This window comes from Protopterus annectens, chromosome 14.part0, assembly GCF_019279795.1.
Source record: "Protopterus annectens isolate FY-2018-M chromosome 14.part0, PAN1.0, whole genome shotgun sequence".
Classification (NCBI taxonomy): domain Eukaryota; kingdom Metazoa; phylum Chordata; order Ceratodontiformes; family Protopteridae; genus Protopterus; species Protopterus annectens.
The window spans coordinates 984,557,946-984,573,114 of record NC_056748.1 but is presented as its reverse complement, the minus strand read 5'-3'; the positions used below and the strand labels follow the sequence as shown (position 1 = coordinate 984,573,114).

Here is a 15,169-nt window from a genome sequence, read left to right as displayed (position 1 = left end):
CACTTTACAAGGCTTCAGAGAGCTCTCCTTAAGGAGTTAGGAGAGACTCTACAAGGTACATTGACTGAAGGAGTCCCTGATAAGGTGTCTGCTTAGTTGTCCACCTCGAATTCCATTGTTAACTCATCCATGAAGCTGATCTCTTATGCAGCCGATGGAACGAGCAGGGCAGCGGGTTCCGGAGTTACCCTAAGGAGGCACTCCTGGATGGGCTTGTGTAATTTTTCGGAGCCATTCAAGTCTACCTTTACCAACGCCCCCTTTGACGGCTCTTCCTTGTTTGGACCTAAGGTAAAAGACACGCTCACCAGGTGCAAGCAAGAAGGGAAAACACTCTCTGCCATGGGAGTACATTTTACCGTCCCCTGTAGACCATATCCCAAAGGTCAGAGAGGCAGTAAAATGTGGTCCAAGAAGTCCCAGAAGTTTTTACAGGATGCACAGGGTGGTGAATCCTTCAGAGGCAGAAGAGGAGGAGGAGCAAATGGTAGACATCGCCCTAGAGGCAGGGGTGGACCACAAAACCAGGGAGGCCATGATTCATTTCGAGGTCGGCCCTATTAGTGCTCCTGATGTGGGGCCCTGACTGTGCTTGTCTGGAGCCAGTCGAGGTTCATATTTCTTTGTACCCAGAAGCCTGGCTAAGTATCACCTGAGACAAATGGGTACAAAGAATTATCACCAGAGGTTACTTTATACCTTTTTCTCTTCCACCTCATGTTCCCAAGAGGATCCCGGATGTTCCACCCAATCACAGGGATCAGGGAACTGTAGAAGTGACGAAGTTGCTCACAAACAGAGTCATCCAAACCATCCCCACAGACCAAATAGGATTCAGGACTTACTCCAGATTCTTTTTAGTGCCAAAACATACAGGGGACTGGAGACCCATCTTGGACCTCAGCAGACTAAATGAATCTGTAAAGAAGGACAAGTTCCGGATGGTGACACTGCAGTCTATACTCCCTCTATTAGGGAAAGACACTTGGATGTGCTCCATAGACCTCCAGGACGTGACTACCATATAAAAATGGACAGAGCGTCGAGGAGTCATCTACACTTCCGGCTGGGAGCCAGTCACTACCAGTTTTGTGCTCTGCCATTCAGTCTCACCACAGCCCCCAGGGTGTTCACCAAGTGTATGGCAGTAGTGACAGCTCACTTGAGACATCTAGGATTCCAAGTGTTTCTGTATCTGGATGACTGGCTCCTGACCGCCTCCACCAGGCATCTACTACTTCAAACCAAAGATGCCACTATCCAACTTTGTGCCCAGTTGGGGATTACTATAAATTGCCTTATCACCCTCTCAGTTTGTGACTTTTATAGGCACAGAAATAGACACAGTAGCCATGTTGGCTCGTCTTCCAACAGAAAGAGCACAGAATCTCGTACAGCAAATTTACCATCTTCTCCCCCTCCAAAAAGTCAAGGCAAAGACTGTGGTGCAACTTCTAGGGACCATGGCCACCACCATATTACTAGTGGCTCTAGCCAGACTACACATGCGGATTCTTCAGTGGTTTCTATCGTCCCAGTGGTCCTTCCAACAACTGCCTCTATGCCACCACACCTTGTTAATAGAGTCTTGCAAGAAGGACCTCCGTTGGTGGTTCCAACCCAACCAGCTAACGGCAGGCACTCTATTCCTCCTTCGCCAACCTGTTGCTACTGTGACCACGGATGCCTCACAGATAGGGTGGGGAGGCATTATCTAGGCAGGACTGTCCAAGGCACATGGGAAGATCACGAGGCCCACCTGCGTATCAATGTCCTAGAGATGAGGGCGGTGCTCCTGGCATTGCAAGCACTCCACGACCTTCTTCCTCTTGGGACGATTTTAATACAATCAGACAACATGACGGTAGTATGGTATCTCAACAAACAAGGCGGAACCAGATCATATCCACTCTGTTGAGAGGCCATTCGTGTTTGGAAATGGGCAATATCTTCCCAGTGCTTTCTTGTGGCGATGCACATCCAAGGGACAACCAAAGTGATAGCCGACAAACTCAGCCAGGCAATCTTGATGCCTCACGAGTGGTCTCTGAAGCAGGAAATAGCGGAACAGATTTTCTGCAGATGGGGACAGCCTTGCTGTGATCTTTTTGCCAGCCCAATCAACTCCAAATGCAGCAGCTATTTCTCCCTTATCCCACCTCTGGAGGAGTCACCAAGAGACACACTTGTTCACGATTGGCCCCTGGATCTCCTTTATGCTTTCCCTCCCTTTCCTCTCATATCCAAGGTGATTCAGAAAGCGAAACTGTTGGGAAGCAAATTGATCCTCATCACTCCTTACTGGCCTCGTCAGGTTTGGTTCCCCTTCCTCGGGCCTCACCTACTAGACGACCCATGGACTCTGGACCCAGTGCCAGATCTATTGATGCACGTCAGGCTCTTTTCATCCCAGCCTCCACACCCTCAGTTTGACAGCTTGGCTGCTCCAGTTCCATCCCTAGTCAGGCTTCATGATTTCTCACCCTCTGTGACTCACATTCTTACATCTTCTCATAAACCTTCCACTAGAAAGTTATATACCAGCAAATGGAGAAGCTTTTCTATCTGGGCTGAAGAAAGGAATGTTGACCCTTATAATGCATATATTCCAGTGGTATTGGAATTCTTGTCAGAACTTTTTCTCCAGGGTTCTGCTGCTGCCACAATTAGGGTTCTGTTGGCAGCAATTTCAAATTTCCATTTGGGTCAACAGGAGTCCAATCTGATGTCACACAGATTGTGTAAGACCTTCCTTAAAGGTGCCACTTTGTTGAGACCTCCCATTCAGGAACCGATTGCTTCATGAGATCTGAACTTTGTTCTTTCCAAATTAACGTCTCCACCCTTTGAGCCAGCTCATTCGTCTCCTTTGAAATTTCTGTCTTGGAAGACTGTTTCTGGTGGCAATCACATCTGCTAGACGAGTTTCAGAGTTACAAGCACTGTCTGTCAAACCCCCTTATTTGATTTTTCACAAAGGCAGAGTATCTCTTTGTACTAATCCATCCTTTGTCCCCAAGGTGTGCTCCCATACCAACTTGAACCAAACTATAGAGCTTCCGGTGTTCTTTCCTAATCATTCCAATGCAGCAGAATACAGATTCCATCAGTTGGACGTTCACAGACAATTAAGGTTCTATCTACATCAGGCCAAGGAATTCAGGAAGTCAGACCAATTATTTGTTTCCTTTCCCAACTTCAGATTAGGTCTCCCGGTTTCCAAAGTGACCCTCTCGAATTGGATCTCTAGTTGTATATCTTAACATTTATTCTTCTGATGGTAAGCCTTTGCCCTTTAAAATTAAGGCTCATTTCCACGAGATCTCAGTCTACTTCTGCAGCCTTTCAAGCCAGGGTTCCAATTGATAATATTTGTGCAGCAGCAACAAGGGCTACCCCCTCACATATTTATTGCTCATTACAAATTGGATTTGACCTCTAGGGGTAGAGCCTCTTGTGGTTCCAAAGTACTCAGGAGTATTTTTCCGTGAGCCACCCAAGAATAAGATGCTAGGGTCACTGTCCCATATGTAAGAATGAAGGCAAGATAGGACTACAGAACATAAAGAAATTATGTACACACCATAACGTTCCATGTTTGTAGTCCATCTCACCCTTCATTCTTATGAACCCACCCTCCTATCTCTTTCCTCGAAGGATCTGGAAGCAGAAAAATTGTTTTCTTAACAAGTGGAGACCTTTTATTATTATTGTTCTTTCTGGATAGTTTTTTTTTTGTTCTTTCTCTCTATAGTTAGCAGCAAACAAGATCTGGAGATTGTACTGGTGCACCATGGGATACCCACCTAGCCACGAGCCAACTAGAAGACTTTGAGCTTGCAAAAAGGCAGAGTCGAAGCCGAGGATCGGCTCCAAACCCATATGTAAGAATGAAGGGCAAGATGGACTACAAATGTTACGGTGAGTACATAACTTCTTTTTTGTTAAGCAAGCCAGCTTGAAAAATAAGACAACAATGATAAAAAAACATGAAAGATTTTTGCTTGTATGCTGTTTTTTCTGTGTATTTTTTATTATTACTATATTATGTTTGGCCTGGGTTTTGACTGTAATTGCTACAATAAATTAGTCTACTTATCCTCTTAACTATTGGTAATCGAATAAAAATTTCATTTATTAAGATGAATTTGTATCGAATTTTGTTAAATCACTTTCCGCATCTGCTGGGAATTTAGTGCATTTTGTCAGCTTTTAGCAGATGTAACTGCTTTGATTTCTGAAATTCTAATCAGTATTAATTTCTGAAAGTACATACTGATAACATCTGCATGCCTTTCTTTGTTTCTCCATTGTAGGTCCTCTCTCTGCTCAATGTCATTACTGTACACACTATTCATCAGCAATCATAGTGGCATCCTACTTGGTTCGTATGGAGCCTTTTAATCAGACATTCTGCTCATTGCAGGTAAGCAAAATAAATAACATGTATTTATAAAATCAGTGACTATATTAATATAATTTCATGTGAAAGAAGTCAGTATAGACCAGAAAATTGTGAGGTCAGCATACACAAACACATTTGTTGCCTACTACTTTTCTCCAGAAGCCATATCCCATTGCAAATTATTATTCTTCATAATCATAAAGAGGCATCACTCATTGTACTATCCTAATGCGAGATGAACTTTTCTCCATGTTCCTACACTTTATCTTCAACCTTCCCACTTCTACACATGTGCATTGACAACATTGCATTTCATTCATGCATACCTTCAAATGCATACCATCTGCTGGTGGTCCCCACTTCTGTCCTGTATAATCCGATGAAGAATGCAGTCAACTAGACTAATTTTAGTATTTGTTTTATTTGTTTATTTAACATTTGTTGACTGGGAAAGTCCAACTTGGACAGAGCCTATTTTCAGTGGAGGCCCGGGGAAAATTGCTCCAGACGCATGTCTTTAGAATTATATACAGTTATTTATATACAGTATTACTAATCAGAATGATTGTTTTATATATCTGTCCTTTAGACAATTTATTTATTTATTGGTATTTGATTACCAGGAAAGTCTGACTGGGTAGAAGTCCATTTTCAGTAGAGGTCCATGGAGAAAAGCTCCAAAGTATTACAAAACATTTTAAAAATGATAATTTTGCAATCTTTAAAAATGATACAGAAACAACTACAGTTTAAATAATTATACCAAAATTAAACATAATGTGAAAACATTGGTTAAGAATAGATACACATTCTGTAACAATGATGTAATATTTAGAAAAAAATTAACCATTTTATGGAGAAATTAAAGGTAACCTTTATGACAGAGCTATTAGTCTTTCTTACCCAATTAACAGCATCTTGTAATTAAGTTTTCTTTCCTCTCATTTCCACAAACCTTTTCCACACTAGGTTATAGGAATACAGAATGCACAGATACACATGAGATATTTAAAAGCAGCCAAGATGTATTGTCTAACAGTGGAGTGATGTAAACTAACAAAATTAAGCGACTGTTTTTGTAAAAACAAATGTCAGCAATACTTTAACATTTTTTCAGTTATTAATGGAAAGTTTTAGCATACATTTCATGTGACTGCATACCAAAAGTTGTGAAACTTATTTTGTGTTGCTGAAACAGTAAGTTCCAATGATGAGTGCAAAGTATAACTTATTACAGCTGTTACATTCATAAAGGGGTTTAAAAAGTCAACATACTGACTTTACCAAATGTATGAGGGGTGCAGAATTAAGCATATAACCTAGCTGTTAATTTTGGACAAAATCTTTTTGGCTTTTTAGAATTTTATTCCAAAAAGTTAGTTTTATAGTTACTGAGTGAATGTTTTCATGAATATTTTGGAGCTGTGTAAAAGTACTAATTTCTGTTTGGTTCATAGGTTAATGTCTGCATGTGGAAAGAGATGACTGTTATATCTACAGATACAACCAAAATCAGTAACTCTAGCAAAATTTTAAAAGTTTACAGATTGACACCAGTTCTATGGCATAGATGGATGAAGCCTTGACTAAGGCTCAATTCATCTAAGATTGATTAGCAGCTTGGACATCTGCAGGAGCAGACAGGGCTGGGGAAAGAACAATGAATGCAACCTCGCCTTTGTCAGGAGGAATGGTTGGGGTTTGTGTAAGGGCAGCCCATACCAGTCAAGCTAGTGAAGACCACAGTAAGAGCTGGGTTGAGTAATAGGTGAGCCAAGGGTGTTCTAATCCTTGGGCACAGGACAGCGTCATTCCTGTTAACCACTTGTCATTAACACTTATCCTCAAGGGTAATGTCAACATGCAAACGCAGTAGGGGCAACATCATGTTAGATAAAGAATAAGGAAAATCTAAAAACTCATATGTAAATAAATAGTTGACATTTTGCTGGTATTACCATTTAGTTTTTACTATTACGTAGTGTTTTGAATGATACACACTTTTGACATTAAACAGTTTTTTATGTGCAGATCTGATATTGCCTTTTCCAATTCATAGGTTGGTACTAGACTATCGTCCCTAGGGCCTATACAAGCCTAGCCATAACAATTCCCTGGCTATTTCTTCCCACAGTATTTACTTCCCTGGACCCTTGTCTAGGAGGGTGACTGACATGATTCCCGGGGTAAATTTCCTATCTCCCATCCAATCATCAAAGTTCCTTTTCAAGAGGGCCAAAGAGGTGCTCTACTTGACATGTATGGGCAGTCTATTCCAGAGTCTGGGGAGTCTCTGGGTCAGAAACCTATCCCTCCAGCATGTTTTGTTCATTGTGATGACAAGTTTAGATCCCTGGAGCGTGCATCTCTGAGGGATTGGGATTTCTTTAAGTGTAGCATGTGACTCATCAGCAGGGTTATTAGTCTGACCTTAGCACCTTTCTTGAGAACTAGTATCCAGGACTGTGACTCTTCTCCTACCCATAATTTCATCGATTCCCTGGATTATCTCAGATCTTGTTTGCCACTTTATCTATCAAGAGGCATGTTCAAGGAATTTGTGCTTAGCTGCGGATAACTGTTTTTTTCCTTTTACCTTACATATATCTTTCAGCAGGTGTTGTTTACCAGTTTATCTGATTTAGTCCTTTTGTAGTTCAATTTTTAAGGCAATTTTTACAGGAGTTTCTTTCCTTCATTCACTTCCCTATTAAAAAAAAAACTTGCCTTTATTGTACTGCTACTTAGATTTAGTGTGATAGTGCTTGGCTGTTCCTGTGTTTATTGTAATTGCTGCAGTACTTTGTATTGTGTTGTTTGTATTTTCCCTTTTGACAGTTGCTAGTGATGACTGACAAGGCCACTGGATTAAACAAATATAGCAACTCATGGCACAAAATTCCTCCTAAAGATCATCATACACTCTGTGTGTACTGCTTAGGCATGGCTCACTTAGAAGTAGAGTAAGTCCTGTGCCTCTTTTGGGATCAGGGCTATCACAGACAGACAAAACAAGCTTGTCCACAAGGACCTTCTCTCTGCCTGAGTGGGAGTTCTGGCACCTACAATTTTCCAGTACTACTACTCCTTCCTTCTAAAAGTTGGAGAATATGAGGTCTATTAAAGAAAAGGAGAAGGAGCGAGAGAGAGAGAGGAGTTAAAAAAAAAAAAGGAGAGAGAGAAGGAAAAATAGAAAGAGAGTCTAGGAAAAGTTCTCCAGATCCATCAGACCAATCTGGCCCATGGCCAAAGTCACCAAAGCATTCGGAGATATCAACATTGAGGTGTTTCGGATCTGTTCCTGCATTTTTCAGGATAGACCTAGTCACCATTCATCCAGACCATCTTCTGAGGTATCTTCCTTCAGGTCTTTTCCATCACTGAGGAGCCTCTTAGAAGCCGACATTGACAGGATGATGCAGACGTTTGCCAGACTCTGGTCCTTTTGGAGATGCTTCTGGTGTGTACTCCAACAGTGGTTCTGGGTTTTTTCCATACCATCCCAGCTATAATCTCTGCTTTACTTCTGCTTTACTGGTTTGGCCTTCTGATCCATTGCCCATGATATTGAATGATTCCCATGAGACATCCATCCTGGGGCCAGAAGCTCTATTGACTTTGACGACACCTGTTTCTCTCATCCTTTAATCTCTGGCTCTGTCGGATCAGGATGGGTCTTGGGGCCAAGGTTTGGGGGTCAGGGTTGACTTTGAGATTTGTGGAACTATCCCTATCCTTTGATGCTTCGGTTCTGGACAGTTTGGCTTCTATGTCTGCCAAGTTGGATTAAGGCTGGAGGTGTTCCTTGTTGGCCTCTTCAGGTCAAATGGGTGAACTTTGGCACTGATCTCTGCTTCAACTTTTGAGGCTTTTAAGAGGGTGCTCTTCAGGTCCAGGGAGGAGGTGTCTCATTCCCACTCGGTGCTTTCCTGACCCCCATTTAGATCCTTTTGTTGTACCTGCTCATCCTGTTCAACAATGGCAGTCAGCCTCTCTAAGCCTTGAAGAGTCTCACTTGGAAATTCTACCCTATGATTTTGAGCCTTCCCCAGAAGGCCCCACAGGGAAAGGCTGTATGAAATCGTCCTTCAAGAGGAATCATCTTGACTCATCTCTAGAGTCTGTCACAGAAGATACCGATTTTGAGGAAGGGGAGGGATATCCAAGTTCCCCTATGGAAGACACCTCATTTGGAGATATTCTTAAAATGAAGCAGAGAGGGGATTCATACACCGAAGCCCCCTCACCAGAAGATTTGGTATTCCTCATGGCTTTCAGGGCTAGCTCATCTGTTTCCTGGGTAGTTCCACCTGTTGATGAGCTGATAGACTTGGTCTGCCAACAATCCTGAAAGGAACCTGATGTGATGGAGCCCATGGAAACCAGACAAAATATTAGTTGCCACTAGGAACAAGTCTCTTTGGTACAAGAGTCCCCTGGTCAATGCCACGGTGCATGCAGCAGCCACCACAAAAGAACTCTTGGTAGAGACCATATCTGTTCACCTCCCTTACAGGGAGTCACGAGGTGCTGAACTTATTTAGGAAGTGACTTATGCTTCAGTGACATGTGCAGTTTGCGTGCTGAACTAACAGATCCATGTACTCATTTTCAGAGGGATCTGATTAAAGAGCTGTAGTCTGCCTACTGACATCCAAAAATGTGTGGAATTACAGCTATCTACTCTACAGTCTTTGTATAACAAGTACATTCAGCTGCTGTTGAATGAAGCTGATATACAGGGAGGGAGGCAGGCACTGGCATTGCTTTTCATGTGAAAGCCTGGTCGAGTCTGTGATTTCATGGAAAGCTTCAATACAACTTCATTAACTCCCCTTTTGATGGTTGAAAACTCTTTGGACCTAATGTAAAAGATATGCTTACCAGAAATGAACAGGAGGGCAAAACCTTGTCTGCCATAGACATATTCTTCCCCCCCCCCAAAGGACCTTCTCCCAGAACCAAAAGAGTGGAAAGAGGCTATGGTTTGAAAACCCCAGTGTTTTGCTTAAGACACTTCTGCTGACGGATACCCCCTCCCCTGGGACAGAGGGGGGAATAACTTTAATGGATATTGCCCCAGGGGCAGCGATGGACAGCAGGATCAAGGGTTTTGAGGACCCTTTACCAAGAGGGCTTTTCAGCGTTCTTCACTGCACCCTCACACCTGACTAGCTATCTCTTATTCCATTTACTTTCTCTTTAAGTAAGAAAAAGAAAATCTATGACATTCCTCGCAGTCAGAGGGAATTGGCAGCAGCTGAAGTAGCAAAACTGTTAGAAAAACTAGTCATGCAAGATGTCCCACCAGACCAGCGGGGTTCTGGAGTGTATTTAAGGTTCTTTTTGGTTCCAAAAAAGACCAGGGACCTCAGGCCCATTTTAGACCTAAGCCACCTCAAACAGTTTGTGAAACAGACAAAGTTCCATACGGTCATGGTACTGCCCATTCTACCTCTTCTGAGGAAGGACAACTGGATGTGCTCGACAGATCTGTAGAACTCCTAATAACATATCAAGGTAGTGAGGCAGTCCACAAGATTTCTCTATTTTTGGCCGGAAGCCAGTCATTTCCAATTCAGGAAGCTGCACTTTGGTCTCACTACAGCCCCCAGGGTGTTTATCAAATGAATAGCAGTCATCACAGCATATCTAAGGCTGCAAAGGTTCTAGGTGTTTCCCTACTTAGATGACTGTTTCTTCACTATGTCCATAAGGGATCTACTTATCCAGTGCAAGGACTCCTTGCTCCAGTTAGCCCCTTAATTGGAAATCACAATCAATCTAACCAAAAGCCAGTTGATACCATCACAGACAGTGGAGTGCATGGGGTACCATCTAGACTCAATTTCATAAATTGACAGGCTTCTGGAATCGGGAATTCTATCTCTATGTCAGATAGCTTTTGAGGTACTATCTTATTTAAACCTTCCGTCAAGATTGATCCTATAGTTGCTGGAGTCGATGGCTGCATCTATCACATTAGTACCTTAGACAAAATTTTATGAGAGTTATACAGTGGACAATATCTGTACAGTAGTCAGTGTTACGCCAAGCCCTTCATTCCCCAGTTCTTCTCACATCAGTGTGCAAGAGCCGTATTCGTTAATTATTGATCTCTCCAGTAGTCACATAGGGTCGACCTTTCACCCTCCCAGACACCTCTCATCTGGGGTGGGGGTATTATGAAGTGACGATTGTTCAAAGCACATGGTAACAGAGGCTAGACTTCACATCAGTGTAGATGAAGGCAGTCCTCATAGCATTACAGGCATTTCAGGACTTCCTTCCCAAAAGTGTGATATCCATCTAGATGGGCAACTAGGGAGTGGTCTAATATGTCAACAAGCAATGGGAAACATACCTGTTGTGCTGGGAAGCCATGAGGTTGTGGCAGTGGGCAATGTCTTCCCAATGCTTTCTAGTGACAAAGTGCATCCTGGGGTCTTCCAGTGTTCTGGTGGACAAACTGAGCAGATCTGTTCTTTGCCTCATGAATGGTCTCCTCAGTCAGTCAGTGGCAATGATAATTTTTAGTTGCTGGGGCTAGCTTTTCTTGATTTTTTTGCCTCCCACTTAAGAAACAAATGCACAAGCTACTTTTCCCTGATTTCCCCAGATGGGTAGTCATCAAGGGATGCTCTGGGTCACAATTGGCACCTGGGTCTCCTGTACATCTTTTCTCTTTTTCCCCTGATAACCACGTTTCTTCAGAAATCTGTGAGATAATTCTCATAGCGCCCTTTTCAACCTTGCCAGTTCCCCTTCCTCTAGCCTCATCAGAAACACCTCCATGTGTGCTGAATCCATGTTCAGACCTTTTACTACAACCATCCAAACAGCCTTACTAAGATATAAAAACCCTGAAATTGGTTGCATGTTTCCTCCAGTTCTAATGGAGACCAAACATGTCAGGTTATCTACTCCAGTTGTACATATTCTGTCATCTTCACAAAAACTTAATACTTGGAAGGTTTACCTTAGCAAATGGAAAAGATTTGCTGTATGGGCTTCCTCTAAAGGTCTTAACCCTTTTTCAGCTCCATTACCATCTGTCTTAGATTTCTTACTGGGTTTGTTTTAGAAATGTGCTAGTTTCTTGACCATTAAAGTACAATTAACAGCCATATCCAACTTTCACGTGGGACAAAACCAAACTTCCATTACCTCTTTGAAGATTTCCAAGGGTTTTTATAGGGAACTTTCCTTCTCAGATCTCTAGTGAGGGATCCAGTTCCTCCATGGGACATTTCTGTGATGCTTTAAGCCTTAGCTAGGTCCCTCTTTGAACTAGCACCTTTAGCCGATCTAAAATTCCTTTCTTGGAAAATAATTTCTTTAGTAGAAGTTACCTCAGCTAAGCAGATCTCAGAATCACAAGTGTTGTTCTGCAGACCTCATTACCTGTTTTTTTCATAAGAATAATGTATCTTTGCAAGCCAGTCCTCATTTTTTTTTTCATAAAGTAGCTTCTGACTCAAATCTTAACCAAACAATTAACCTACCAGTTTTCTTGCCAAAATTTTCAGCAAAGAGGAATATACTTTACATTTAATGGATGTTAATCAACAACTTAGATTTTCCCTGTATTGCATCAAGGACATTAGAAGAACAGATCATCTTTTGCTTTTCTTTACAAAGGCCAAATTGGGTCAGGGATTTTCTAAGTGACTTTATCCAGGTGGACCTCCAACTGCATCTCCCTTGTGTATAAGGAAATGGGATTAGCATTACCATACAAGCCCAAAGCTCACTCAGTTGCACTGATGATTTCCTCCACTGCTTAATTTGCTAGAGTACCCATAGACAAGACCTATGCTGTGCCTACTTGGTCTGCTGTTCACATTTTGTGTCACATTACAAACTAGATGTGCACTCTAGATCCAGTACATCTTTTGGCTCCACCATAGTTTAAAATATCCTTCCATAAGACCTCCTATGGTAGCTTGGGAATTTGTCCCATTTGTTGAGTCAGATTGAAAAGACAACATCTGATAAAAAGTTATGTACTTATCATAATGCTAGATCCTGTTGTCTTGATATGTCCAGCTCAACATTACCTCTCTCTGTCCCTTGTCCTTAATTGTCATTTTATGGCCCTTGACGAATCAATTGGACCTGACCAGGGCTTTGTCTTGTTGGAACTGTTCATTTTTTTTATGCCCTGTTGCGTAGGTTGAATGGTCTGTGTTCTGTCCATAAGGTGAAGTACTAGGTATAAGCAGGCAAACTTGATCTGTGGTAATCTATGGACTACAGAGAATTAATGGATAGGAGAAGGGCCAGATGCCTGGATCCAAGCTCTTGAAAAAGGTGCTGAGGTCGGATCCTGTCTGATCCGAGAACCTATCTTTTGAGGCAGACAGAACACAACATGGCTCTAGCGTTATGGTAGGTGTATAGTATTCATTTATTACATTCAAGAGTGAGTTTAAATAAGTTGCTGTGTTTACTGTACAGATCCAAATTTTAGCACTTTGCAAAAATGTCGGATGCTGTCACTTTTTTTTTTTTTTTTGTGTGTTCTGTTAATGCCATACTTAGATTCTTCCCCTTTTTTCAGTTCCCTATTATGGTGTATATATAGCAACAAATGATACTTTGTTTGATATGAGGTTCTTCCCATTTACAATTCTCTGTTATGGTTGTATATATAGCAACACATGATGCTTTGTTCCATATCACTTTCTTTTGTTATCCTTTATTTCTGTTGCCATAACTGAGCTTTTTTTCTAAATGACAAATCTCTGTCTGCACCAGTTCCAGTATATAGTCTGCATATTGTCAGAAGACAAGTTATTGATCTATGAATTGTAGGATGGCTTGCAGGTTCTCTCTTAAAGAAGAGTATCATTTTGCCTGTTGTTAACTCATGTACACAGACAAGACAACCCTCTCCTCCTCCCAACAAACACAATTACATGTGAGAGATGCAGCTATATAGCCAAACTGGAGGCTGAACTCTCAACTCAGGGCTGGCATGACCAGACAGGAGGAGATGGCAACCACACACACAACAATCCCAGTCCCACATAGACCTACCACAACTGCAAACCAAACACATAAAAACACAAAGACATACTCGGAGGCTCTAATAAAAAACTTACCAAAACAACAGAGGCTCTCAAAGCAGACATCCAAAAATCCACCACCTCAAAACAAAACACATCAACACATACTTCAATAAATCAGTGTGTCGACTAATCGCAGCCCTTAAGGCCAAACACCTTGCATGATACACTAGTAATAGGTGACTCCATAGTCAGACACACTGATGTCCCACTGACCAGGCTGATCAAGGAGAAGGTGACTGTGAGCTGTCTATCGGGGGCTAGGATCTGCCACATAACACATGCACTCAGGGCACTCCAAAGCAAGTACAAATATGACTCCGTCATTGTCCATGCTGGTGTGAATGACCTGAGACGTACCTCCCTGGGCTACATGAAAAGAGACATAGAGGAGCTCTCCGATTATGTAGCCCAGGCTGGTATGACCCTGACCCTGAGCAGCATCTTGCCCTCACCAAGAATGATACCACAATACAAAGACAAGATGATCAGCTTTAACAATTGGCTCAAGTACTGGTGTCATTCTAAGGGGATCCAATATCTGTCTACCTGGGATGATATGTTGGACAGGCCACGCTGCTTCGCAAGGGGTGGCTTACACCTGTCACCACTGGGCTTCCGGATATTGGCTAAGGCTCTTGCCACCCCCATAATGCCTTTTTTAGGCAAGGCTCAAAAGACAAACCCACCTCCTTAAAAAACGAAAATGGAAAAAAACTAAGGGTAATGCTGCTCAACGCCAGAAGTCTAAATCTAAAGATGCAGGCACTTGATGCACTCCTCAGCATGGAGAACATCGACGTCTGTGCAGTAACTGAAACCTGGTTCAAGGCTCCTGAGAGCACCCCAGCACTACCAGGCTATACCTCGTATCATGCTTTTCAGCCCCAAAACCCGGGCCGAACCACAAAGGGAGGGGGAGTGTCCATATTCATAAAGTACACCCACACGTCCAGGTTAGTAGCAACACATGAAGCAACAGAGACCATGCAGGTGCAACTAACCATAGGCAAAACTGCTATACAACTGGTAGCATGTTACAGACCACCCTCCCAATCTCAAGAACCCCACTCAGCCTTCCTGAAGACATTGGAGGATATGAATGTATCACAAAATACCATCATACTGGGAGACTTCAACTACCCAAACATAGATTGGGTACATTATTCTAGCCCTAATACCCTAGCTCAAAGGTTCCTGGAATTCATAAATTCAAATGCACTGGAACAACTAGTCACCTCTCCCACTAGGGGAGAAAATATACTAGACCTGATCATCACAAACATGGGGACAAAATGCTCCACACCGGAAGTATACCCCTCACTAGTGAGATATGACCACAAACTAATCACCCTGGATATACATATCCCACCTCCACCCCCAGCACAAAAGACCACAGTGAAAAACTTCTCAAAAGCAGACTTCACTCTTCTTAAGAAGGAGATGGTATCCTTTAAGCCCACTGTGCCAGTGGATACCACATCCCGCAATGCCGAATCCTTCACAAATGCTTTCTATGGACATATCCAGGAATGCATGGATCATGCAATCCCAAACAAATCCAAGTCCCTCTCCACCAAATGTAAGCGTTCTGTCTGGTGGACCTCAGCCATAAATAAATTGTATAACAAAAAAAGGAAGCTACTGCACGTCAGAGCGAAATCCCATGAAGGGAAGACGTCTTTGATCAACA

The 15,169-nt window shown here is 42.4% G+C and overlaps 1 protein-coding gene across 1 annotated transcript in view; it reads left to right on the top strand.

Moving 5' to 3' along the window:
- The window catches only part of WDFY4 (WDFY family member 4), a 4,454,583-nt gene that overhangs the window by 3,388,666 nt on the left and 1,050,748 nt on the right, over positions 1-15,169 (top strand). Inside the window, exon 48 of the mRNA XM_044055648.1 lies at positions 4,317-4,426. Within this exon, the coding sequence (XP_043911583.1) occupies positions 4,317-4,426 (110 nt within the window). The remainder of the gene's footprint in view (positions 1-4,316; positions 4,427-15,169) is intronic.